The sequence below is a fragment of the Balaenoptera borealis genome, assembly GCF_965194805.1.
Source record: "Balaenoptera borealis genome assembly, chromosome: 16".
In the NCBI taxonomy this organism is placed as follows: domain Eukaryota; kingdom Metazoa; phylum Chordata; class Mammalia; order Artiodactyla; family Balaenopteridae; genus Balaenoptera; species Balaenoptera borealis.
The window spans coordinates 78,314,289-78,341,730 of NC_138872.1; the positions used below are offsets into that span (position 1 = coordinate 78,314,289).

The window sequence follows — 27,442 nt, forward strand, 5'->3', positions numbered from 1 at the left end:
CCAGAAGAGTACAATGCTAAGGAATCAAGAGAGGAGTGAAATCCATGAGAACATGCCACGCCAGTACTTGCATGACCTTGAGAGTGAATGTCTCACCCTAGCCCCAGCCTGAAACCATCCTCTGGATTTGGCAACCTAGAGGTCAGTTTGCTCAACATCCCAACATTCATTTCAGGTGTCAGTGTCACAGAAATCTTAAGCACCAAATATAGCTCAGTGAAAGCAATTCTATAAATCCAACCAACATGGTCTAAATTTGCAAACTTTACAATAGTCTGGCTTTATTAACTAGAAGGCCCGGTGTTTTCAAATGTTTTTGACCAAGACGCACAAAAAGAAATACCTTTGCATAAAGATCCAGTGCATGCACGCACAGAGACGCACACACATGCCTGCGTGCCCACACGTACATGTGTGGCCAAAACGAAAGTTTCCTGGAACACAGAAAAGATAATAGTAACCTACCCATACTATGTGCAAAGCTCTGTGTAATTTTCTATTCAGTATTATTTATTTTTTAATGCTAGTCATGCCCTGCTAAATTGATTTCACCACCCACTCATGGGTCATGGCTTGCAGATTAAAAACTACTGACTTAGGCCATCCAAAGCAGAAGTCAGAAAACTGACCAAATCCTGCCTTTAGCCTTGTTTGTTTGGTTTCACCTGTTGGTTTTTTGGTTTGGGGGTTTTGTTTTAATAAATTTTATGCCTTCAGGTTGGCCACCCTTCTCCTGTACCATTTCCAACTGTCTGATACCCAGCTGCTTCACACGTCTTCACAATTGCCTGGCCCCTGAATGCATTTCTTTTTGGGCCTTCTAGGCCTCTAGATGCTAAAGGAATAGATGTATGCATTTATGCATTCCATGAATACTGAATGCATGTCTCTCACCTGCCAGCCACATTTCAGGCACTGGGAATACAGCAGAGGACAAAAACCACTGCCTTCATGGAGCTGAGATGCTAGAAGAGGGAGACAGACAAGCAAAACAAAAAAGAATATTCTTTATTAGATGGTGATAAATTCTTTAGTGAAAGTAAACCGGGAAGGGGGTCAACACGCTTTAAGAGCCACCAGATTGCAGGCTTCAAGGCCCTTTGTGGAAATGCGGTAGCCTGATGTGTCCCTACCTCACAGAGGTGGGCTGAGAGAGGAATGTGAGAGGGCATGACCAGAATCTTCCTCCAAGAGAGTTCTCAGACAGGCCCAGCAGGTAAACCTGACCCATCACGTCCCCAAATTACTCTGCCAACGAGCAGAGCACCAGTAACTTTAACCTAGAAAATTTCAAAATTCCAGTCAGCCATTAAGGGGGAGCCGTTGCGGGACGTAGTCACGGGCACACCGGCCCGGAGGTGGGAAGCCCTTCGTGTGTATTTCGGACTTTTCCCTAATTCTCAGTCCCCATCACCCTCTCTCCCGCCGGATAAACGGCCACCTCATTAGCTCTGCACACATGACCCTCTCGACCGGACTCCTGGTGACTGCGCCTGCCTTATCTCTTGCCTCTCCTCCCTCACATTTTCCGCTCCAACAAAGCCAAACACAGCACCGTGGGGGCTTTCACGCTTCTGTGCCTTTGGACACGCTGTTCCTTCTGCCTGGAAGACTGCTGGCCTCCAACCCCGCGCGTCCCCTCCCCCTCCTCAGCGAGCTCCCGTTCATCCCTCAGAACCCAGCCTGGATGTCCCCTCCTCCAGGAAACCCCCCAAGGCCCCATCTCTGTCTCCCGCACCCCTCTCTGTTTTGCTTCTCTGCACTGTAATTACCGGTTTCTCCAAATCTCTCCCCTCCCAGACTCAGGTCTCCTCCAGCGCGCGAGTTCTGTGGGCGACTCGCTTTGCGCCCAAAAGCGCCTAGTCCCGAGCTCTGAGGGACAGAGCTTGCACTCAGGCTCAGGCTGGCTCGAAATGCCCCCGTTTCTGCCCTCCGCCTCCCCGTCGGCCTGCGGGGACCCGCGCTCCAGCATTTTCCCCAAGCGCATCGGGCGGGCCCCTAGGGCGGCCGCCCAGCCCCTGACATCAGCGGTCGCCGGCGACCGGGCCGCGCGACTACAAGTCCCGGCACGCCCCGCGGCGGCCGCGCATGCCCAGCGGGCCGGCGTTTGAGTGGCAAGTTGTTTGTTACAGCGAACACCAGCTGCTCTCCGCGCCGGGCGCCGCGCGCTGCTGCTCCGCCAGCGCTGCCGCCCTCGCCCGCCGCCCGCGGCCCCTTGCGGCTTGGCGGGCCTCCCCTTTGTCCGCCCCGGCCCGCCCGGCGCCGAGCTCCCGGTCACCGGGCCGGCTGCCCGCGGCGCTTGGTGCCGGCTGGGCGTGCAGGGGGCGGGGGCCGCGGCTCGCCCCCCGCGGATGAGCTGCCGCGGAGCGCGGGCGGACGATGGAACTCCACATACTGGAGCACCGGCTGCAAGTTGCCAGCGTCGCCAAGGAGAGTATCCCGCTCTTCACCTACGGCCTGATCAAACTTGCCTTCTTGTCCTCCAAGACCAGGTGAGCGCGCGGGGACGCGGCGCCGGCCGGGGAGAGACAAAGAGGCGCACCCGGGCGGCTGTCCTCGCCGCCGCGGCTCGGAAAACAACTTCGAGCCCCGGGGAGCGCCCCCGCCCCACCCCCGCCGCATCGCTCGTCTTGTGTTTGACAAAGCCACCCAAAATGCCCTCCAACGGGGTCCTTCCCCCCCGACCCTCCCTACAACATGCACCCCTGCCGCTGTCTCCCCCACCCTAGCCCCCTCCCATCCTCTCCCCGAGATCCAGAGGGCTGGGGAGGCAGCTGTGACGAATCCGCTAATGAATGAATGAACGAACGAATGAATGAATGAAAAACAGGTGTGGAGACGCGGCAGTGTAAAAAACAAACTAACGCCCCCCCATCCCCCAATCCCTCTGTTGGGCCGGCCCCCGTCGCCTGGGCGGGGGAAGGGATTCTGCTGAGCGCGGCTACCCAGAGCAGAAAATCATAAAATCATTAGTGGGTGTTTATCTCAAGGTGCCTACGAGGATTGCGGACGGCGCGGGCGGCTGGGGGAGGGCAGAGGAGGGGGCTGCGGGTGAGGGTCGCTGTGGTTCTTTCTCCTCTGGGTCCGGGAAGGTTTGGGGGGGGGGCGGGGGGGCGGTTGCCGAACCGTGGAAGAGGGAGGAGCAGGCGTGTTTATGGCTCTGCCTTGAGGCTGGGCTTGGATGCTGCAGGAGAAAAATAGTTGAAGGCCTTGGGAGGTTGAAAAAAAAAAAAAAAACAAGTTGGATTTTTCCCACTGCCGGTCAGGGTCTGACTTTTGTGAGCCCCGGTGGGTGCTTGGATTAAGGTGGTGTTTTTTTAAGGAGCCCTAGCCCAGTGGAGTGTGAGTGCAAGCTAGCCGCTGTAACTTAAATCCCTTGTTTGTCCACCATTGTGACTGTTGAAAGAGATGAAGTTGTTGCTGGCTGGGTTTTCCGGGCGTTGAGGCGGAGGTAGTTCTCCTTCTCTGCAAAATGAATGAATAAATTACAGGTCAAGGTTAATGTTAAAATGCCGGGCCCCTAGGCTACCCCCCCCCCCCCGCTTGGGTGCTGAGTTCAGGGGAGCTCCCGGGATGTGGGGAAATAATTCAGTCCGAGCCTCTTATCTGCCTGTTAAAGTTCTTCCCTGGAAATCTCACTTCGATGTGTGTGTGTGAGCGGGCAGCTCAGTCCCGCCATTGTTTGCGAGATGGAATGAGAGCCAGTGGCATCTTGTTTACTTTCTTCTCTGGCTGCTTGCTGGGGTCTGGAGGGTTGGAATCCGCACCTTCTCTGGGCCCTGGCTCCTTTGCTTGCAAAGGTAATTATTAAACAGGTCATTTGAAAACAAAAGCCAACAGCTCGGATTCTGAGCTTTCCCCCCACCCCCGTCCTCGCCCCCCACCCCAGCCCCGTCTGGTTGTTGACACCCACCCATTCTGCATCTACCTGCCCTCTGCTCCCCACCCCCTAGCCTGTCTTGAGATTCCAAGGCTGGAGTTAAGAGAAAATGGCCTTGTTTTTCCAACCCTTGGCCGTCAGCCCCAGGCAGCCCCCTGGCTGATTTCTCGGCTACCATTCAAACCACCGGGATGATGACTCAGGCTGCTGCTGTGCGGGGCCTGGGTGCTGGGAGGAGGGGGCATTTGGGGGTTTCTTAGAAAGGCAGCAGAGGGCCACTCCCTCTGCCCCTTTCCCTTTACGGAGGGATTGGCTCTCTTCCAGCCCCCAGCCCAGGGTCCAGTTTGGAGGACTCATAGATAGGCCTGTCCTGGGGGTGAGCCCCTGCTGACCTGTCTGACCACAGAAACCGCACCCCTCAGTGGGTCCCGCTTCTCCCACTCTTGCAAGAGGCAGCTGGTCTGAGGCCCAGGTGACCAGTCCAGTCTCAAGATGACTCAGAGGTCAAAGGTCATCTCCATGTGTGCAGGGTCTGGCCCTAGAAGGTGCTGAGCACATTTGTCAAATGGCCAAAGGCCTGCGTCCCCAGCACTCTGGGCCAGGACACTGGCTTCAGGTTGTGACTAGCCCCCTCACTGCCTGTGTGACCATGGCAAGGTCCCTTTCCTTCTCTGGCTCTGACTTTGTCCATCTGTAATGAAGACAGCACCACTTGGCCCCCTAGGTTTCACAGAGCTGTTGTGTGTGTGTAGCATGGAATGATTGTGGGAATTGGCTTTTCTGCAAGTATAAGGGGTAGCGGGGTGTGGATATATTATTTAAGCAATTTTCAATGATCAGTCATCCAGGTAGAACTTTTGGTCCTTTTTTTGATTCTTCCATCAGTACCTGCCCCCAAGTGGTGGCCCATAGCCCTGTCATTTTTGTCACTGTGCCTTGTTTACAAGTTTTCAGTCACTCCCTGTAGGGGTGAATCCTCGGCATGGCATTTGAGACCCTTTGGGATCTGAAGCCAGAATTCTCATCTTTAGTCACTCTCTGGCAAATACTGTGTGACCCACAATTTACTTCCCTTCACACCTCCCTGCTTTAGTTCTCTCTCTCTCTCTCTCTCCCTGGGACCTCCTCCTCCCACCCCCCAGCAGTAAATTCCTATTCAACCCTCAAGATCTAGTGCTATCACCCAAAACTTTCATGAACCCCTCTTCCCTCCACCCCCAGCAGACTTAGTCACTTCCTCCCTCTCATGTCTACCTGGGTGGAGGCTTGGGGAGGGATGTGGCATCAGTAGATGCCCACTCCGTGTGCGGGTGCAGCTAGGTTCAAGAGATGCTGAGATACCCTGCCTCCTCCTCTTTGAAGCCCAGAGCCTGGTGGGAAAGGAAGAAGAGGCAATCACAATACAGCAGGGAAGGGAGTACCTAGGGGCTAGCAGAAGGATCTGGGGGACTGCCTGAGGGAGCCTGGGAGGCTTCCTGCAGGAGGTGGCACTGTATCTTAGGGCTTTAAAATAGGAATTAGCCAGATCCTGGTTCAGTATCCTGCATATGCCACGGTACAACTCTGTGAATTAGGTGGAATGAAGGAATCTGCAATGAAGGAATCTGAGGCTCAAATGTTAAGTGACTCATTCAAGGTCATGCTGTAAGTGGTAGAGCCCAGATTTGAATCAGCATCTTTCTGGCTCAAGCTTAGAGATTTGCTATTACAGGTTCAATGACACCCATATTCAACAGTTATGTCCAGCCCTTGTATTTGCAGCGTACTGTTCTAAAGCTTTAGGAGCACGGGATGGAACCTGTAGATCTTTCTGCATCCCTTCCGCCCTGCCTCTGTGGGCCTTATCTTCTGCCAGGAATGCGTGTCCCTCATCACTTCCCATCTAGACTTTCTACTTCCTCCCCTTAACCTTTCATCACTTCTGAACTTTTTTCCATAACAGTATATCGTTTGCTTGTCTTATTCTCCCACCACCTAGATTATAAACCTTACTTTCAGGAAGCTTTTTGTGCATCTTTTTATCTTTTCCTTCTCCCCCCACCCCACTTCCAGTACCAGAGATAACAGAGCTACCACTGATTTTACCATCTGTTCCAAAGAGATGAAGACACTGGGTTTGGAGAAGTAAAGTGGCCTGCTCAAGGTCACACAGCTGGGAAGAAACAGGATTGGGATTTGAACCAGGTCCTTTCTCTGCTGTGCTTAGCACACTGCTTTGTAGGCACTTAGTAACTGCCTATCTGATGGATGTCTGACTCGTGCAGAGTGACCCAGATTCCAGCCAGAGTCTTTTCTGAGTGCCTTGGGGGCTGGAAGAGGCTCGGCAGGCTGAATCACACCTGGAGAAACAAGGCCCAGTGCCCTTGCCCCAACTCTCGGGGTAGCATCTGAGTGTGGCTGGAATAGGGGGCAGAAGGCAGGCTGAGTGCACTTATTCTAGGCACAAAGCTGGAGGCGGAGATCCTGGCTGAGCAAAATCAAGGCTACCACAGAGCTTCGCCCTGTGATAGCCTGAGGTTCTGTAGCCTGGCCAAGGGCCCGCCGCAGCCCACCCCACCATTCCAGTCTCATCTCACATGGCTCCCAGCCACAAAGATTATTTGCGTGCATACACACACGCTATAGTGTCTCTAGCCTCAGGCCTTTGTCTGTCTGCCTGGAATGTTGCTCTTTGCCCTACCCCCCTTGTCCACCTGCTCCTTCTTTTAGATTCCATTTTAGCCTCACCTCCTCCAGGAAGTCTTCCCTGAGAGCACAGCTGAGCTCAGATCCTTCCTCTGGTATGATGGGCTTAATCTCAAAAAGATGTAATGTGACCAACCATGGAATATCAGCAGGCTCCTTTGGGCTGCAAATAAGCTGGCCCAAACAATAAGAAGTATGAACTTTGCGCGATGAGGTCATGAATCCGGCTGTTTGAGGGTTGGTAACTTAAAGGCTTGGTGATGTCATCAAGGGCCCGGTCTTTCTCTTTGGCTCTGTGGAATGGCTGAGGCAGCTCCAGGCATTATGGGCAGTCACAGGACGGGGTGGCGAGGACTCAGGGAAGCGAAAGGGCTGTTGCCTCCCAGGGTCTATGAGAAAACCTTTCTGGGAACACACCACCTCAGACGCAGACTCTCATCTCATTGGTCAGAACTAGGCACATGAGCATGCCTCCACCAGTCACAGTTACAGGAAATGAGACTATCATGAACTAATCAGGATCCACCACTGCAGCTGGGGCCGGCTGCCTGGAAGCTTGTGGCCACTGGGAGGTGGGGCTCCTTGGGGACCCCAATTTGCTGTCTGCAACCCCGGAAGGGAAAACTGGGAATAATTAATAAGTGTACGGTTAAAAACAACGATGACAACAATAATAGCTGACACTTGTAAAGCATTTACTACATTCCAGGCACTGTTCCAAGCACCATATATCTGTTAGTTCATTTAATCCTCACAGCAACCCTCTAAAGTTGGAGCTGGATTGTCCCCATTTTTCAGATGAGGAAACTGAGGACCTTGAGTGCCCAAGGACACACAAAAGTAGCAGAGCTGGGATTTGAACCCAGGAAGTGGGGTCGCAGAACCTGTCCTGAGACCACTCAGCCAGGTCTAAAATCACACCGGTTTGGACATCCACTCCCCAGGGGCAACTGAGAGTCCATGGCAATGAAGCGGGGGCAGGGGCAAGATCATTATCCTGAAATGCAAGTTCAGGTGACAGGAAGCTGCAGCACCCTCTTTTTTTGCCTGTGAAATGCTTGTATCCAGAAAGTCCATCTCATTTGATTGGCAAGAAAAAGCACCAAAGTGATATGCAGTAAGCACGTGCTCACAGAAACCCACACTGCCCACTTGGGCCGGACCCGCAGTCTGAAAGTCTCGGGTAGAGGCATTTACAGGAGAAAAGCTCAAAGTTGCAAAAAGTCCATTCAGAGTCCACTGTTTTCTTGAGTGCATGGGGCTGAAGCCACTGTTTGATTGCATTAGAGAAAGACAGGCTGGCAGGGGAGTTAGGGCCTGGGACCCGGCACCTGGGGTGGAATCCCAGCACCCCTACATCCTGGCGGTGTGACCTTGGGCAAGATGCTTGACCTCTCTGTGTGCTCAGTTTCTAAAACGGGTAGTGATCATGTCCACTGCCTAGGTTGTTGTGAGGACTTAGACAAACCATGACAAGCACTTCAAATAGAGCCTGGTCCACTGTAAACCCCAGTAAGCATTAGCTGAGAGAGAATATGCCCTTTAAGCTGGTCAGGGACAGTCTGCGGAGGCAGAGTTGGAAAAGCCCAGGATTAGGAGATTTTTTTAAGGCTTCTTAATGCGCATACAATCACATTCTGACTTAGGAAGTGGAGATTCTGTCACTGCCCTCCAGGTACCTCGCCAAGGACGCCAGGCATTTAGGGCTCTGAAAGGGGCAGCCAAAATGCTGTAGCATCCCACAGCTGCAAGCAAGTAAGGCTTCCTAGAAGAGGTGGCACTGTGAGCTGAGTCTGGGTGGAATAGGGAAATGTCAGGAGGTAGAGGTGCTGGGGATGAAAGAAGACAGGCCGGGCAGGGAGCAGGAGGGGGTGGGCACAGATGGAGGAGGTGGGGAGAGCACAGGGTGAGCCCCAGAGCCAATTCCCACGCCCGCCTGGGGTATCCATGACCTGTTGCTGCCCCAGAGAAAGGGGCTGGCTCAGCCCCAGCTCCCAAGCACCAGGTATGGAAAGCACAGAGTTGTCCTTGGCCTGCCCCACATCCAACTGCTTAGCGAGGTCGCCCCCCTCACCCGAGCCCCCTGCTTCTGCCGGCGCCAGTCCTCCTCATCTCCCCCCTGAATTATCCAAACAGCTTTGCCACCAGTGCCGTCTGCCTCCAGGACAATGCAAATGGTTAGCACAGCCAGAACCCTCTGGGCAGGAGGAACCACAGGAGCAAAGGCCTGGAGGCTGGAAAGAGAAAGGTGTATGCAGAGTGCAGGCTGGGACTTGTGGCCCGTGTGACCACAGCTTGGGGTTGGTGCAAATTGGTATGTTTTGTTCATGCAGAAACCCTGCAACGTGCACCTGCTGTGTGCAGGGCCCAGTGGAAGACACAAAAGGAGCTTTGGTCCAGTGGGAAGAAAAGGTGTGTTCTCTGCCAAAGGTAGAGGGTGAGAGGCCCAAAGACCCAGAAGGAGGGGACCCCTGGTACTGCGGGGGCTGCGTGGAGGCCCTGTGGCCTCACCAGAGGTGCTGCTGGGGTAGATGTCATGGTTCACTCTGAATCTCTGACTGTATCTCTGCCTTGCTCAAAACTGTTCTCAGGCTGCCCCCTGATCCTTATCTGACATTGTGAATATTCTTTGGTCTGACTTCTGTCCTCTCTGGCTTTGCCCCATCTCTCCACCACACATGCCCTAGTTTTAGAGTAACTGTGGTAGTTTTTAAATACCCCAAATTCTTTGACACTGTTCCCTTCAAAAGCTAGACCTCCCTTGCCTTTAAGTGTGGGGTCTGGATTAGTGACTTTCTTCTAATGAGCAGAAGAGAACAGAAGCAATACTGCGAGGCTTCTGGGGCTAGGGCTTAAAAAGATAGCTTCTGCCTGGCACTGCTTTGCTCTGTCTCTCTCTTGCTCTGTGGGAAGCCAGCTGCCATGTTGTAAGGACACTCAAGCATCCCTGTGGAGAGGCCCACAGTGGAGTGGAACTGAGGCCTCCCACCAACAGCCAGCCTGTGAGTGGGTCACCTTGACCACAGATCCTCCTGCCCCAGGCAAGCCTTCCAATGACCGCAGCCCCAGCTAGCACCTGGGCTGCAACCTCATAAGAAACCCTCTGCCAGAAGTGCCCAGGTGTGCCATGCCCACATTCCTAGCCCATAGGAGCTGTGAGAGATACACAAGTTTGTTGTTTCAAGCGACTAGGTTTTCAGGTAATTTGTTATGCAGTGGATAACTGATACGGTGACTATGTAATTTATCATCCAAATGGGGACACTTCTGAGAATAACAGGGAGCACTAAAAATAATTACCCTGGACAACAGGGCAAACCAGAATGTGTGATCGCCCTAGCCAGCTTTCATCCAGCCAGATAGCTCTTGAAGCCACCCTGGGGCTGGGTAAGTGGCTTTCTGGGATCACCTGTGCCTCAGGGTATAGGGTGGGAGAGCTGGTCCCCCTCTGTCCTCACGCCAGGTGCATGTCCAGGCCTCCTCAGGACCAGTGCTCCACTGCACTAACTCATCTTCTGTTGCAAAGGACTGAGCTTGCGCTTGCTGGCAAATGTTTATCTTATAACAGACCTCTGGTCTGAGGAACCAGCCCTGAATAAACCAGCCTAGTCCCACCGGTGCTGGAGCAGTCAGATTCTGGTTGTCCAAGACCCAGTGCTGTACCTTGGCACAAGCTGACAGGCCTACCAGCATCACCCCCAGCTGCCAGTTCCCCCAAACCTTTAGCCACTCAGTTTGTGGTGAGTGTGTTAAATTACACCTTCTAAGGGGAAGCTCACCTCTGGATGCCTTACACTCTTCCTTGCCTTAATTATAATATATTGGATGCACTCTGACCTCTGAGAGCTAGGCTTACAAGCTTGGGGTCTTATCTGCCCACCCATGTTCATGGCAGCATCATTCACAATAGCCAAAAGGTGGGAGCAACCCAAGTGCCCACAGACAAACGCACGGATAAGCAAAATGTGGTCTGTACATGTAATGAAGTATCATCCAGCCTTAAAAAGGAAGGAAATTGTGACACATGCTACAACATGGATGAGCCTTGAGGACATTATGCTGAGTGAAATAAGCCAGTCACAGAAAGACAAATAGTGTTTGATTCCACTTACATGAGGTACCTAGAGAAGTCAATTCATAGAGACAGAAAGTCGAGTGGTGGTTGCCAGGGGCTGGTAAGGGGGGGGTGAGTGGGGACTTGTTATTCAGTGAGTATAGAGTTTCAGTTTTGCAAGATGAAGAGTCCTGGAGATCAGTTACAAAACAATACGAATGCACTTACTACTGAAAAGTAAACTTTAAAATGATCAAGATGATAAGTTTGATAGCATGTATGTTTTACAGAAATTTGGGGGACAAAAGAAAAAGGTAGTAGCCTGGCGAGTGTGCAGAACCAAAGGGCAGTGTGGTGGGTGAGTGGATGGCGGTGAGCCAGGGTAGCGTGGGCAGCAGAGTCAGACCGAGGGAAAGAGCTGGCACCCAGTGAGACAGCGGCTTGGAGCACGTCATGCATTAACTCACTTAATCCTCACAGTAACCCTTAGCACGTAGGTACATTTACTGGCCCCGTTTTGCAGATGGGGGAACTGAGACACTGACTTTGCTCAAGATCACAAAACCAACAAGTGAAGAGTAGGGTTTTTTTTTTAATGACAGCTTTATTGAGATATAATTCATGTACCATACAATTCACCCTCTTCAAGTGTACAACTCAGTAGCTTCTTGTGTATTCAGAGTTGTGCAGCCATCACCAGTGTCTAATTCCAAAACTCGTCCATCGTCACCCCAAAAGAAACCATAAGCAGACACTTCCTAGCCCCTGGCAGTACTAATCTGCTTTCTGTCTCTAGGGATTTGCCTGTTCTGGACATTTCCTATCAATGGAATCATACAATACGTGGTTCTTTGTGACTGGCTTCTTTCACGGAGCATCATGTTTTCAAGGTTCATCTATGTTGTAGCCTGTGTGTCAATACGTCATTCCTTTTTATGATAGAATAGTATTCCATTGTATTGGATAGACCACATTTTGTTTATTCATCCATTGATGTATATTTGGATTGTTTCCACATTTTTGTTATCATAAAGATCACTGCTGTGAACATCTGTGTACAAGTGTTGGTGTGAATGTGTGTTTTCATCTCTCTTGGGTAGATCCCTAGGGATGGAAATGCTGGGTCACATGGTAGCTCTGTGTTTAACATTTTGAGGACCTGCCAGGCTGTTTCCCACAGCGGCTGCACCATTTGACATACCTGAGGGGTAGGGATTTGAACCCAGGGCCTCTGGCTGCAGAGTCCATGTTCGTAAACCACCACACTAGCTTAGTATGGGTAGGAGCCTGGAGTCCCATACCGGTTGGGTGACCACAGTCTGGGCTACTGAACCTCTGGGAGACTCGGTGTCTTTGTGGGCGAACAGGATTATGGGGAAGGGATAGCCCAGGTTAAGCACCTGGCCACAGCAGGCTTTGCCCATGGTCCTCCTGGTACAGCGCTCACTGGAACTTGGTGTCACCTAAGCGGGTGCATCAGTGGAGGCAAGGAAGTGTGACATGTAGGTTCCTGTAGCTCTTGGGGTCCTTGAGGGGCCTGGGCAGCTGTCAGTGGAGAGGGGGCTCCCCAGCTGACCCAGCCTAGGCTGTGGCCGCCTGATCTGAGCCCAGGCTGCCGGGAGGTATATAGTTCTGGCAGGAAGGGAGAGGCGGGCAGTCAAGTCAGGCCTCCCTCCTCCTGCACAGGCCTCGGACCCTGGGCAGTACAAGGTGCATACGTTCAAGGTAGGGTTAGTTTTCCCTCCAAGGTGGGCCTCCTGGACGCTCCCCTGGACTTTCCTCTCCACCCTCAGGGCCTCTCCACCAGGCCTACCTTCCTTGAGCCCCTCCCCACCCCACGATTTACTCCCTTTCTTGAGTAGGAAAGGCAGCGGGTGGAAATTTTTTCTCAAAGTTCAATCTTTTTCCTTCAGAGTTCAAAAGTCACTGAGGCAGTGACTGATAGGATGGATTTAGAACAAAGCCTCGGCGATCTTTCTTGAGAGCCTACTACGTGTCAGCCTGCAGTAGGGTTTTCCATCCTTTTCCCTCACCAGGCTCCATAGGAAGGAGGGCTCCCAGCCGACGGTGGAGTCAGCAGCTCGTAACTCACCCCAATTCACACAGCAGACACCTAGCAGACTGGGGTTCAGGCCTGTGCTAAGGTCCATTTCTCAGGGGGCGTACACACTTGTAAGAGTCAAGAAAACGTATTTTTAATCCAACGTACACCACTTACCAGCTCTGTGACCTTGGACAAGTTGTTGAGAGCCTCAAAGGAGGCTCAGTTTCCCCATCTTTACAATAGGCACCGTGCTATCGAGCTCTTTGGGTTCCACTGAAGATTAAGTGGGAGATTTTACATCAAGGGCTTAGGCACCCGACCCACAGTGAGCTGATCATTCATATGAATTCAACGGATATTTTTTGAGGACCGAAGTGCCCTGGGCTGGACTGCACGCCTTGGCGAAGGGGTAGCGGTGGCCTCTGTCCCCACGGTGCTGATGGTCTGTTCTGCTTTGGAATTGTTGGAAGGGCTGAGCTGGTGGTTGCAGGATGGAATGACTAATTCTGATTTTTATTTGACCAGGGGTGTTTTTTTTTAAATTGAGTGAGCTGTGGGGACTGACAGACTGGCCCAGGGGGCCGGGGATGGGGAGGCTAGCAGCAGAAGAGGAGTCTGCAGGCACGTGGGCCCGAGAACCTTTGTGTTTAGGCCGGCGGCCCGCTGTAAGGGCAGCTTGTCAGAACCAAGAGCGCCGGTGTCCTTTCAAAGGCATGAGCTCTCCGCTCCCAGCAAGGTCCTGGGAGCCCTTCTCAGATGGTGGCGATCGCGAGACCCCTCAGCGCCCACCTGTACTGCCGGCCTCGCTTGGGCACCAGCTGTGTTGTTAAAATGCCCCGTAAAAAATCAAACCATTGGAAGGTTGCCCTGAGTTAATGCCCCGAGGAGCGCTTGTTCTCAAAAGCCAGGACCCCTGAGTCCCCCTGCAGAATGAAGGTTCTTGCATCACCCCCACCCCTACCCCGCGCACACACCTCTGTCCCATGAGGGCAGGTGTCCTCCGCAGACTCGTCCCTTCACCCACCAAGGGCAGGGACCGGCCAAGGGGGGTCCCCGTGGGAGCAGTTAGGTGCTTGTGAGGTCTGGAAGCCTGTGCCTCCAGCTTCTGAGGGCTTGTCTGCCACCCCAGGGGGAATCAAGCCCATGGGACGGTGGCTTGGGAACGCAGAGGCTGCACCGTGGAGATGGTTCATTCTTGCTCTCTGGGGTTTCCTTACACCTAGCGTGGATTCTTGGCCCTTGAGGCTTCCTTCATCTCCACTAGTTCCCAAGTGTGTCTCGATACCCATTCTGTGCCACATGCTGGCCCTTTGAGGACTTGGACACCAACCCTGGACTCGTTGTAGACAGCACGGTGGGGAAGACAGCTCTCCAAGATCTTGATTACACTAATCTGGTGAGAGGAAAGTCCTCAAGGCTCAGGGGAGCTCGAGGTACAGGAGAGGAAGTACAGTTGAGTCCAGGTGGGTCGGGGAGGGCTTCCAGGAGAGGTAGCACTGAGCCAGGCTTGAAGCATTGAGGTAGAGAAGGGACTTCCAAGAAGGAGGCACAGCATGTGCAAAAGCACAGAGCCCTGGCCAGTGTGGCCCATGGTGAGCTGGAGCAGCTTGGGAGCAGGAGGGGATGGCCCTGTTATGAGGAGAGGGTGGGCTCTGTCCAGCCTCCTCGGTCAGGATCTGGTCACTGGTGTAATCCCAGGGCCGAAGAAGGCTCGTGGGAGAGGGGAGGGCAGGGCAGGTAAGGAAGAGGACAGCTGGGGGAAAAGGCCCAGAGAAATGGCCCAGTGGAAAAGGAAATGAGAGAGAATGTGGTGTGGGAAATCTAGGCTAGCGAAATGCCACTTCTGGGTGTATACCCGAAAGGATTGGAAGCAGGGTCTCAAATATTTGTACACCCATGTTCACAGCAGCATTATTCACAACAACAAAAACATGGAAGCAACCCAAGTATCCACTGACTGATGAATTGATAAGCAAAATGTGGTGTACGCGTACAGTAGAATACTGTTCAGCCTTAAAAAGGAAGGAAATTCTGACACCTGCTACAACATGGATGAACCTTGGGGACTGAGTGGTATAAGCCAGTCACAAAGGATAAATACTGTACAAATTCATAGAGACAGAAAGTAGAATGGTGACGCACAGGGGCTGGTGATAGGGAGAATGGGGAGTTATCGTTTAATAGAGACAGAGTTTCAGTTTTACAAGACGAAAAGAGTTATGGGGACGGATGGTGGTGATGGTTGCACAACAGTGTAAATGTAGTTAATACCACTGAGCTGTATACCTTAAAATCGTTAAGATGGTAAATTTTATGTGTATTTAATATAATAAAATGCATACTGAACAACAGACAACAAATCCAGGCTAGTGAGAATGAGAAGAAAGTTGAGAGGTGGAGGTGTTGCAGGGTGTGGGGGGTGGTGTGTGTGGAGAGGATTGTCAGTGAGAGAGCATGAGTCTTGACGGATCTGAGTTTGAACCCTCACTGTGCCACCTGTATGAGTCAGCTTGAGCTGCAATAACAGAATACCACAGCCTGGGTGGCTTAAACAACAGAAGTTTATTTCTCAGTTTTGGAAGTTGGGAATCCAAGATCAGGATGCCAATAGATTCACTTCCTGGTGAGGGCTCTCTTCTTGGCTTGCAGATGGCCGCCTTCTCCCTGTGCCCTCACATGGTCTTTTTTCGGTGCATGTGCATGGACAGAGAAAGCAAGCGAGAGCTCTCTCTTCCTCTCTGAGGGCACTAACCCCATCACGGGGCCCCATCCTCATGACCTCATCCAAACCTAATCACCTCCCAGAGTCCCCACCTCCAAATACCATCCCATCGGGGGTTAGGCCTTCAACATATGAATTTGTGGAGGACACAGACATTCAGTCCATATGCCACATTTGGAGTCATTTCACTGCAGTAAGTCTCAGTTTTCACATCTGGAAAGTGCTGCTGAGCCCCTGGGGTCCTGTTGGAGCCTCATGTGCTCTTGTGCATACAGTGCCTGGCCTCTAGGAGTTGCTCATCAGGCCTTGGCTGTCATCGGCTTGGCTTCCCTGAGCATCCATTGTCCATAACCCCTAGATGTCCCCAGATGGTCTGGGGCTCTGGGAGATGCTCATTTCCCTCCTTGCAGGCTGTGCTTTGGGCCTCTCTGACTGGGTCTGGTGCTGTGGTCTCTAAGCAGGAGGGTGAGCATAGACCAGGTCTCAGGAAGGCTTAGGGGGGCTGTTTGTCTTCACATTGAGGCTGGAGATCTTGGGGTGCCTTCCCCATTCTTTGTTTACCCACCCCTGAAGGACCCAGGCTTACTGGGTGGGGGGGCGGGGTGGCGGTGACCAAGCAGCTTCTAGCTGGTGAGAATGCAGAGTGCCAGGGTCTGCTTTAAGATGACAGGTCACCTGGCTTCTTAGGTGGGTCAGGGTCAGGCCCCCTCCCAAATAGAGGGTTGCAGGTGGGCAAGAGAGGCTGTACCCCCAGCCTAGGAGAGGCAGGGAACCCCATCATCCTCTGATTCTCCTCCATTCTGGCATCAGGCTATGTCTGGGCTGTCGCCTGGGTCCTGGGCAGGAAGGAGGAGAGGATTGTGACTGCCAGGGTCACAGCACAAGTCAACAGCAGGGCTGGGGTTTGATCCCCGGGATAGTCTGGCCCCCAACGCCATGCCCCTGGCCATGACACCCTCCTTCCTGCACCCTCTCAGTGCCCCCCGCTGGCACCCCACTCTTACCTGGCTCCCCTGCCTTGGCAGTCCACCTTGGCCCTATCGCCTCCTTGCCTCTGTTTTTTTTTCCCTTTGTTTTTAATTTTTGGATAGATAGCAAATTCACAATTTATTAGAATTCCAAAGTTACACAAAGGTGCCCAGTAAAAGCTTCCTCCCACCCTTGTTCTTCAGCCAACCAATTCCCGCCCCCACAGACAAGGAGATCAGTGGGGATCTCGGTGATATTTCCTGTGTGTGCGTGTGTATATATATATATGTGTGTGTGTGTGTGTGTATGTGTATGCAAATACGCGTATGTAGTATTTTCTCTCTCTTTTTTTGTTTTTTTTAACATAAATTGGTATTAAACCATGCTCAGTATTCCCATTCTGCACCGTGGTATTCTTCAGCTGAAGTTCGTCTTAGTGGTGATTCACATCCTTCGTTTTAACTGTTGCACAGTTTCCCAAGGACGAGGTGACCATCATATCTTTAAACTTACTCCGCAGGTGGACCTTTGTTCCCAACCTTTTTTGTCATTATTTACAATTAATGCCATACCACGTAACTTGGGGCACAGGCCTTATTTTGCACACGTGAGAATATGCCTGCAGGCAAATGCCTAGAAGCAGAACCCGGGGTCAGAGCACGTGTGTTGGAAAAGTCCTCACGTAGTGCCTGCGGAAAGGGGTTCCCGTTGACATCCCTGTCTGGGTGTCCTGGGCCTGCTTCCCACCACCTCGCCACGCAGTGTGTCATCAGACAGCCTGGTAGGTGAAGGACCCCTCTATGTCACCTTCCATTCTGGGGGTATGTGTTTATGCACACACATGCCAGCCCTGAGGCATTTGCTTGTCTTCTTGTTTGGGGCCCTCTGTCACCGTTCATCTTATTTCCCCCAGCCAGCTCACACGCCCCCAGTGGGCTGTGGCAGGTCTTAAGCCTTTCACCTCCAGAGCAGCCAGCCTCTAGTCGGCCCACCATAGTTAAAGCCCTGATTTTATTTGCTCTCGTATCAGGGTATTTGCCCATCTCTGTGGCCAGCTCCCCCGCTGTCCCCCTCCATGTGCAGGTGAAGACATCTGTCTGCCAGGCCCTGGGGCCCAGGTAGCCACGCCCACACTCAAGCATCCCCAGTGTGCCCAGCCCTTGAAGCTGAGTCCACACCTCCAGGGGCTGCCCCCTCACAGGTCCAGAGCTCTCTCACCTCCACAAATGTTGGAAACTGGCCCAGGTCCCGGCACCCCCAGGCCTTTCCACCTTCCTGCCAGATTTAGCTGATGGGGAGGCTCCAGGCTCTGGGAGCAGCTGGGCCTGAGCAGTGCCCTCCCTGGGGCTTCACAGCTGTCCCAGAGGTAAAGTGTGCCAGACCCCATAAAGATACCCACCCGCCCCAGGGCGGTGGGTAGGCAGCTTCTGGCCCCTGTTGCCCTCAGAGAGCTCTGGAAGAGCCTTCTTGCCGCTGCCAAAGATGCAGCAAGAAGCTCACCCACCTCCTGTGCAGGTGGAGGATGCTGGCACCGCAGAGGCCCAGGCCTACCCGCTTACCAGTCACACATAGCATGTTCTGCCCACTTAACTCACGGCCTTTGGTGGAGTGTTAGCCTTTCCAGGCCTCAGTTTCTTCATCTGCAAAATGGGGTGATAACACTGACTTAGCCAGCTCATCAGAAATTCCTTTTAACATTGTTATGTTCTGATTACTTTAACGCCACTGTCTCCCTTACTTTCACTCCCTCCACAACTTTGGCAAATTGGATGTGGCCCTGGGATATAGGCCACAGCCAAGTGAGAATTTTAATAAAAGTGAAATATTTGGCCCAGAGCCCATGGAAGGCCCTTGGAGCCTGGCCCTTCTCATTGTGGGGCAGGGCCACTAGACTGTCATTGAGCTGCTCCAGGCAGCTCAGAGAGGTAATGACAGGTACAAACCCAGCAAAAGAAAATGCTGCATCCCCCAGGAGAGGTTGGGTGGTAAGGAGCTGACAGTGGGTACCTGTGTTGATTTTCGGCCCATCCTGACTCTGGAAAGTTGGTGCCACCATCAGCCAGGAGTGCAGGACAACGCAACAGCTTGGGCTGGGGCTTCCTTTGCTGGCATGTCTCAGCCATAGCTGGACCCCCAGGCCAGGCGCACTTTGGAAGCAGCAGGGGCTGACGACCCCTGTCCAGTTAGTAAGCATAGCTCTGCTGCTGACTGAGCCTGCCCCAGCCTGGGACAGCTAGGGAGAGTAGACCAACCAGAGGGTTCTTTGCTCCAGGGCAGGAAGGTGCAGGGCTGGAGGCTGGCCACCAAGGGGTCCCTTCCAGCCCTCTCCTGCCCCAGCCTAAGGTCTGGGACGGCACCATTTGGGTGTAAGCGCTGCCCTCCCTGGTGGAGAATGTTAGCACACTGAATAGCTAGTTCTCGGCCACTCTGGGCTGGACCCAGCCTGACATCTTTAGTTCAGCTCTTTTATTTCATGGATTTGGAACTGAGTCCATAAAGGAGAGGACTTGCCAAGGCACGTGGCGGTCACACTGATCCCCCCAGGTGCAGACAGGCCCTGGGGAGCTAGGCTGCAGCTCAGCTCAGAGCCCCTTCCCTTCAGCTTGGGAACCATTCTGTACCGTTTCTCATGGGCTTATGTTCATTTCAGCCCTTTTCCCATCATCTCTGGTCATTTGTCCAGTTGTTCCACGAGTCTCTTCTCAGTAGCCGGCAGTGTCTTTAAGGGTATTGTGGACTGAATATTTGTGTCCCCCCAAAACTCATATGCTAAAGCCCTAACCCCTAGTGGGAATGTATTTGGAGATGGACCTTTAGGAAGTAATTAAGGTTAAAAGAGGTCATAACGGTGGGGCCCTGATCCAACAGGATTAGTGTCCTTAGGAGAAGAGGCACCAGAGAGCTCGCTTGCTTTCTCTCCACACTGTGCACAGAAGGAAGGCCAGGCAAAGATGCAGCCTTCATCAAGCCAGGAGGGAGTCCTCTCCAGAAACGCTGCCAGCACTCTGTTCTACTTCCGTCCTCCAGAACTGTGAGAAAATAAACTTCTGTTGTTTAAGGCCCCCAGTGCTTTGTTCTGGCAGCCCTGGCTGTTGTTGCCCTATGTGTCCCCCATGCCACCCTAGCCCTCCTGGACCGTTGAGATTGAGGACCAGTGGAAAGAGCCCCGGTGAGACTGTCCCAAAGCCTCAGTGTGCCCATCTTGGTAACGGGAGGATGAAGAGAGAGGCAGGTAGGTCAGGTACTCGTGGGCACAATAGCAGTTTTCCTGCCCTTTCTCCCTGGCTCAAGGTTGAGCTCATTAAAAGAGCTAAGTGTCAGGAATTCCGTGGTGGTCCAGTGGTTAGGACTGTGCGCTATCACCAGGTTCGATCCCTGGTCTGGGAACTAAGATCCTGCAAGCCATGCAGCGTAACCAAAAAGAAAAAACCAAACACAGACAAAAAAAAGAGCTAAATGTCAGTGCTAAACATTTTACCCCCTGAGCTAAGTGAACAACCGGGGGGCTTTTCCTGGGGGAAAGTAGTGGTAAACTCGAGACCCCGCCTCACGCCAGCAGCTAGTCCTTCACTCTTGAGGACCTCAGTGAGGTTCCGGACATCATGGAGACAGAGATGGAATCCAGACCTGGAATGGTCCCAGGGCCTGTGACTTGGGGGGTTAACCGCAGCCGAATGACCTGGAGCTGCAGGCCACGGAGGCAACATGGGTATTGTTTCAGGTGGAGGCTGCTTGCTATTGAATGAGTGATGGGTAGAAAAGTTCTAGAACTGTACTGTCCAAGTCGGTAGCCTCTAGTTCACATTTAATTAATATGAACTCTAGCTAAGTTCATATTAATTAAAATCAAGTAAGATTTTTTTAAAAATTCAATTCTTTAGCCACATTAGCCTCATTTCATAGCACTCAGTAGCCACACGTGGCTGGTGGCTAACCCAACTGGACAACGCGGGTGTAGACCATTTTCATCATTCCAGGAAGCTCTCCTGGATAGCACTGTTCTAGGTCTGTTTGGACTCAGTAGAGAGAATGCCAGGTTCGTTTCAACGATGGCTGTCCTGGCTTAGGGTTGGGCGGAGTGAGGTCACACCTGGCCGTATGTGCCACCCTTTGCAGGCATATGGTGGAGACACACCCCGTGGGCTCCTAGACAAAGCAGTCGGGTATGCTGTAGTGTGATGTGGTTGGACCTAGGCTGGCCTGGCCAGCAGGAATTGGCTCCATCCGGGGACTTCAGGGCTCCTTTCTGACATCCCAGCTGCTCCCACACTTAGCTCTGCTTCAACTTTCTGCTCCAGCGCCACCACCTCCAGGGTGCCCTCCGTGAGTCCCGGACCCCCAGCGCTCCCCTGCTTGCCCTTCTCTGCTTATTCCCTGCATCCACCCCGCGTATGTAAACACATCATCACGTCTGCATCCCCAGCTAACGCAGCGCTGGGCCCGTGGAACTGCGGTGGACAGGGCAGCGGCTTGGCAAAGCTGGAGCCACGATCCTTCCCACGTAGGCCCTGGGTTCTGACTCTGGGAGTGACAAGGCGCCAGCCCAAAGCGCAGGGAGATTCAGGGCATGCCCAGGGTCACCCAGCTTGCTAGGAGTCGAGGCTGAACAGGCCCAGCTGGAGGTGCTGAAGCCCAGTTGGAGCAGGGAGCAGCTGAGATGCCCAGGTCAGCGTCCAGAGCCGGCAGATGGTCACAGGCCATCTTCTGCTTCACCTGGTTTACATTTCGCTTAACCTACTCCTGACCCCACCTCAGAGGCAGCCCAGGGAGCTCTAAGGGGTCCCAGGGGCCGTTAGCTCGGGACCCCGCCTCCTCACTCCAGACACCGATCCCATGAGTGGTCACACACACAGACACCCCTTCATCCAGGAAATTGACTGCCCCTAAATCCCAAGACATTTGAGAACTTCAGGGGGTCTAGGAAGGGAAAACTGGGGAATCTGTAGGCCAGACATGTTTTCTTTGGCCCACCTGGTGTGTTTTTTGAAAAGTACACCAACATTTAGCTCTCGCCTCCTCGCTTCCAAGACGACCAAGAAAAGAAGGAATAATGGTTATGCCAGAAAGGGCCGCGGCCACCTGCAGCCTATTCGCTGCACCAACTGTGCCCGACGCATGCCCGAGGATGAGGCCATTAAGAAGTTCGTCACTCGGAACATCGTAGAGGCCGCAGCCATCAGGGACATTTCCGAAGCGAGGGTTTTCTATGCCTATCTGCTTCCCAAGCTGTATGTGAAACTGCATTACTGCGTGAGTTGTGCCATTCACCGCAAGGTAGTCAGGAGTCGTTCTCGGGAAGCCCGGAAGGACCGAACACCTCCACCCCGATTTAGACCTGCTGGTGCTGCCCCACGACCTCCGCCAAAGCCCATGGAAGGAGCTAAGTCCTTAAAGACTGAAGAATACTGTCCCCTGGAAAGAAAATAAAGTAAAAAAAGTACACCAACATTTAAATATTGAGAGAGATCACCAAAATCTGGATTTCCAGCTTTTCTGGAAAAATTGGAAGATCTTGCAACCCAGGGCCCACGTGTGACAGTACATCGGAGCTGAGTGGCAGCTGCCCCTCTTTGGTAGGAAAGGAGCCGCCCGCCCCCACCAGCCCCACAGGCAGCCTCAGTCCCTTCCATACCCTGGTGTCCCCCACCGCCCCACCTCCACTGAGACCAGGTACCAGGCCCATTTGTCATTGTGCTGTTACTGGCCTGTTTCTTGGGTACAGAAAAATATGTCTCTACTATTCTGCCCCAAAAGTGCTAGGAAGAAAAAGAGGCCGAGAGGGCCATGGGCTTCTTGGTACAAGTGAAGAATGTTCCTGGGTATGGAATATGCAAAGCTTGTCTGACTTCTGGTTCTCTTCACCTGAGTATCTTGCACACCTTTGAGCTGTAACCCCCTGTAAAGGCATTTCCAAGCTCTTCCTTGATATCCTCCTCCCATCCTCCATCCACCCCCTTTGGTTTCTTGTCCCTGAAACCCCTGCAGAAACACATGTGCGTCTGTGTCCGACTCCCTATCTTGGGGAGCTCGGCTGATACTGCTGACTTGGTAAAGATGGTAGCAGCTGAGCAGACCTCCTCTTGGGGCTCCTGACCGTCCTCCCAGGCTCCCAGCTGGAGGGACACAGGGGCCAGGGGTCTGATATGGCCAGGCTCACGGGCTTCGGTTTCTGGGTCCTGCATCCCCTGGGCGGCCCCCTGGTGGTCCACAGTGAATGGAGTATGAAGCCAGCTCCCCCCACCTAAGAGAAGATGGGACTCAAGCAGATACAGAGAGGCAGGCTCAGAGATAGAACAGCGAGATTGCCAGTGAGATGTGGGAACTGCTCTCCATGCAGCCAAAGTGAGCTGCTTAAGACATAGACCCTCAAACATTTCAAAGCCTTCTTTTTCCTTTTTTTTTTTTAATGGACCTCAGGTGCACAGAATGCAATTACTCATCATCCTTGTTCTGTGACATACTTATCGATCCTAGCTTTCAAGTTACATTTGTTTATTGTTTGAATAAGAATACCCCCCACTGCGACCATGCCATGATGGTAACTGCTGTGCACCCACACTTACCTTTCCCTTGACTTTTACAGTTTTGTCCTGTGTATACACCTGACAAGGGGATCTGGCTGTGTGTTTTCTGGGGCTTGCTTTTTTCCACTCAACGATGTATTACAAAGTATAGATGATATTCCATGTTTCCCTGGCTATACACAATTGGACCACAGCGCCGTAGAATATTTCTCTTCCGCGAGTTAGGGGTCTTTCCTTCTGGGGTCCGCTGCGTATGCTGCTTCCCCTGCCTGGATCTCATCCTCTCCGAGCCCTTCCCAGACACCCCATCCTAAGGAAACCCTCACAGCTGCTCTGTTTTAAAACCCCTCCTTGAGGACTTCCCTGGCGGTCCAGTGGTTAAGACTCAGAGGTTCCAATGCAGGGGGCGCGGGTTCGATCCCTGGTTGGGGAACTAAGATCCCACATGCCTCGGGGCGCGGCCAAAAAGTTTAAAAAAAAAAAAAATTTTTTTTTTAAATAAATAAATAAAACGCTTCCTTGTTCCACAGCCCTTCCCGCAGTCAAACTACGGTAATGCTTTGTGTGCTTGTTTTTGCCTGGCCCCATGTCAGCGGGGTCCTTCCCCATCTCAGCAGATGCTTGACCGCTGTGCTATAGGACCCACCCCGTGGAGAGGGTGGGACTCAGCCACGCTTGGGTGGGCCGAGGTGTGCAAAGGAGTTCTTGGGGGCAAACTTGAGCTGCTTTTGTGGAATTACGGGAATTTGGGACAGAGGAAGCCAGCCAGGAAATCTTTTTTTAATAAGGATGTTTATAGCAGCTTTATTCATAATAGCCAAAAACTGGAAACAACCAAATGTCATCAACAAGAGAAGGGATAAATTAAAATATATTATAATACATTATAAATATATATAAACATACATATATATTCAGCAATAAATGTGGCTACAAAGCGACATAAAGTAAAACAGATGAATCTCAAAAACAATACACTGAACAAAAGAAGCCAGACACAAAATAGTACACACCGTATGATTTCATGGCTGTGAGGCATGCAAACCAGCAAATAATCTTTAATGATAGAAACTGGAACAGGGGTTGCCTCTGGGTGGTCTTAGGGATCCACAGGCAAGGGACAGAAGGCTTTCTGCAGTAATGGGAATGTTCAATATCTTTTTTTTTTTTTAATTGGAGTATAGTTGATTTACAATGTTGTGTTAGTTTCAGGTGTATGGCAAAGTGAATCAGTTATACATATACATATATCCACTCTTTTTTTATTTTAGATTCTTTTCTCATATAGGCCATTACAGAGTATTGAGTAGAGTTCCCTGTGCTATGCGGCAGGTTCCTATTAGTTATCTATTTTTTATATATAGTAGGGTGTATGTCATTCCCAATCTCCCAGTTTTTCTCTCTTGATTGGGGTGGTGGCTAAATGGGAGTATACAATTGTCAAAACTCGTCTAACGGCACACCTAAAATCTGCACGTTTCATTATGGTAAATTATGCCATAGTTCAGAAAAAGGCTTTGAGTAAAAAAAAAAAAAATTACCTGTAAGAAACTGTGCTCCAAGCCCAAGGTGACCTCATTAAAAACATTTCTCACCTAAAGCGATGAGTGCCATTGAGGAGCTGCTTGGTCCCGGCCCAGTGAGGGGGGGAAGGTGTCACCAAGGGGACTTTTTTTTTTTTTGGCAACACCACGTGGCATGCGGGATCTTAGTTCCTTGATCAGGGATCGAACCTGTGCCCCCTGCAGTGGAAGCTTGGAGTCTTAACCACTGGACCGCCAGAGAAGTCCCAGAAGGGATGTTGTAGAGTCCTTTTCCCCATCCATCTTCAGGTCACCTCCTCACTGCCTCTGCCCCCTCAAACCTTTGTTCTGAGGACCCTAGAGGTACACCCTGGCATGTGAGCCACGTAGAAAGGCAAGAACTTGAACCTTTGGCCTCCACCCAGCCTGCCCTCTGGGATTTTTCTTCTCTGGTAGTGAAGTAGCAGCCACGTGGGGCGTGCACAGATCTTACGCGTGTGGCTCCGTGAATTCCCACAGACTGACCACACCTGGGGAACCAGCTCCCAGGAAAAACCCATAGAAAATGTTCCCAGGATCCTGGAAGTCTCCCCACTCCCCTCTTCTGGTCACCACTCCCCTCTCCTGCCCGCTCACCCGACTTCTGTCGCCTCTGTGTGATTCTGCCCATTTTCGAAGCATTGTTGGTGCCCAACCTGGGACAGCCCAGGCAAACCAATAGGTCGTTCCCGTCCATCACCTCCCTGCTGGCATTGCGGTGAACGGGTATTATTGGAACCAGCTTAAACCCACGGCCCTGGGTCCTGACATTCGGGGAGCAGTGGCGCTTCTGATTTAGGAAGCAGTGTGCTCCACGGGGTGTAACAGGTGTTCTCAGTCTTGTCTCGGAGGGTCCAGAAGTGCCATCCCCACAGCGGCCTGGGGGAGTCTGCAGGCGTAAAGATAGCAGAGCCGGGTGTGAGGCAGCCCAGGAGCAGCAAGCAGGGGCTCCTTAAATGGACACTGCCTTGCAGCTAGGCCCCCGCCCAGGGGGGTCCCCCCAGAACTTGGTGGCGGATGTGCCATGCTCAAGCCCCTGGTTAGGCAGCTTGCCAGCGACTCTCCCGGCCAGGAAGGCCCAGGCATCCGGCAAGGGAGGCTGGCCCCCTGCCACTCTGGTTTTCCAACTTCAGCTGTACACCCACCCTCAGCAGGCCCCCGGGTACTTTTCAGGGTTCACCAGGTGAGTGCAATGTGTAGCCAAGGTTGAGAACCAGTGCTTTAAGCAAACAGCTGAGGTTTATGCAGCGTTTTAGCCCGTAAGCCCTGTTCCCGCTGTGCAAAGACGTGATGGTCCTACTGGGCTCCTTTCCTGCCACTTTCCCAGCTGGAGCAAATATCCCTGCGTCTCTGAAGGGCAGAATTAAGACTAGCTGGGTATCGGTTATTAAAGAGGCCACATTGATAGAGCTTTCTAGAAATAAGCTACCCCAGGATGGAATGAATTGCCGCGCAAAGTAGTGAGCTCCCCCTCCCCAGGGGTATGCAAATAGAGGCTCGGTCTCCGGGGTTCCCTTACCAAAGGAGGCAGCACACAGTGGCCTTCCCAGCCTGATTCTGTACCTCCCTGTGCTCCACCTTCCTGTCTGGGTGATTCCAGGAAGATCCGCATCCCCCGCCCTCCCCCCTCCCCCCCCAACCACCGCCCCGCCCCCCCGCCCCGGCCCATTGCAGTTTTAATGGGAAACTTGTGGTAAATGATTCCACCAATTAAACCAACCCTCGCAAATCTCTTCCCTCTGCTAATTTATCAGGTTCGTAAGTCTGAAATCTCAGCGTGGATCTGCTGGACGAGTTTACCTGGAAATGGCCCTCCTCCTCTCCCCCCTCTGTCTCCCCCTCCGTCTCCCGGTTTAAGGTTCGCAGGGCTCTGAGCGGCCCGGGCTCCTTGCCCAGGATGCCCAGGAGAGGCCCCTGTGAGGACCTCGCTCTGCTGGGTTCGGAATCCGAGAGTAAACAGATCGAGTGTCGGCCAGGCTGCCCGTGTAACAGGCAGCCGCAGCCGCTGAAAATGAGAACGTTCTCTGAGATGACTCAGCCTGCGGCCCCAGGGTCAGGGCAACCCCAGGCCTTGGCTCTGCCCTGGTGGTCGGCTGTCGGCCACGCCCAAGGGGAACAGCAGTGGGGTTGTTTTTTTTTTTTTTTTTTTTGCTCTGTTGGGTCTTCGTTGCTGCACACGGGCTTTCTCTCGTTGCGGCGAGTGGGGGTTACTCTTCATTGTGGTGCGCGGGCTTCTCGTTGGGGTGGCCTCTCATTGTGGAGCACGGGCTCTAAGGCCCGTGGGCTCTAGAGCACGGGCTCAGTAGTTGTGGCACATGGGTTTAGTTGCTCCGTGGCATGTGGTATCTTCCCAGCCCAGGGCTCGAACCCGTGTCCCCTGCACTGGCAGGCAGATTCTCAACCACCGCGCCACCAGGGAAGTCCCAGCAGTGGGTTTTTAGAGTCGACCGGTGTGTGATTCCGTTTTGTCCCATCAGGATGAGGGCACGCGCAGCAGCCTCGGTTGTCTGCCGGGTCACTGTCTTCAGTTTCCTTATCTGTCAAATGGGCATCAATACTTCCTGTCTTAGCGGGTGGATGTGAGAAATGAGTCTGAGACCAGTCCAGCCGGCATAGGCAGAGAAGTGTGAGTCTGAGGCTTGGGGAGAAAGCCTGGGCCACAGTGGCTGGGACCCTGGGAGGGAGAAAATTGGCAGGGAGGGTGTAATGTGAGAAGAGCATTGGGGAGGCTTGGAAGAGAAGACACTGCAGGAAGCAAAAGGAGAGTGTCGATATTGGAAGACCCTGTTGTGGTTGGTATGAGTGTCCAGGCTGAGGCCTTGGCCCACCATGTAAGGTCCAGCCAAAAGGTCCGAGGACAGGAGGGCATGAGGGAAGAGGCCATCAGCTTTGGCTGGTGGAGGTCACTGTGAGCTGAGGGTTGAGGCAGGCCAACGGCAGTGGCTGGAGGGCTGGTGGTGGTGGTGGAGGGAAGAAGGTGATGGGCACGAGGTAGCCTTTTT

At 52.7% G+C, this 27,442-nt stretch overlaps 1 protein-coding gene, 2 long non-coding RNA genes and 1 pseudogene across 4 annotated transcripts in view; 2 read left to right on the forward strand and 2 right to left on the reverse strand.

Moving 5' to 3' along the window:
• The window catches only part of LOC309612682, a 399,141-nt gene extending 397,463 nt beyond the window's left edge, over positions 1 to 1,678 (reverse strand). Inside the window, exon 1 of the long non-coding RNA XR_014235335.1 lies at positions 344 to 1,678. This is a non-coding gene — a long non-coding RNA (uncharacterized lncRNA). The remainder of the gene's footprint in view (positions 1 to 343) is intronic.
• Positions 1,679 to 2,177: 499 nt separating this feature from the next.
• Positions 2,178 to 27,442, forward strand: part of CASTOR2 (cytosolic arginine sensor for mTORC1 subunit 2) — a 59,936-nt gene continuing 34,671 nt past the window's right edge. The window contains exon 1 of the mRNA XM_082358646.1: positions 2,178 to 2,492. Coding sequence (XP_082214772.1) covers positions 2,380 to 2,492 — 113 coding nt within the window. The 5' untranslated portion in view covers positions 2,178 to 2,379. The remainder of the gene's footprint in view (positions 2,493 to 27,442) is intronic.
• LOC309612693 lies at positions 2,967 to 15,957 on the reverse strand. The gene is made up of 2 exons (XR_014235347.1): positions 6,608 to 15,957; positions 2,967 to 3,465 (listed from the first exon to the last, which is right to left on the reverse strand). It is a non-coding gene; the product is annotated as an uncharacterized lncRNA (long non-coding RNA).
• Positions 21,124 to 21,944, forward strand: LOC309614506 (small ribosomal subunit protein eS26 pseudogene; annotated as a pseudogene). Its single transcript has one exon. The product of its transcript is annotated as a small ribosomal subunit protein eS26 pseudogene (transcript).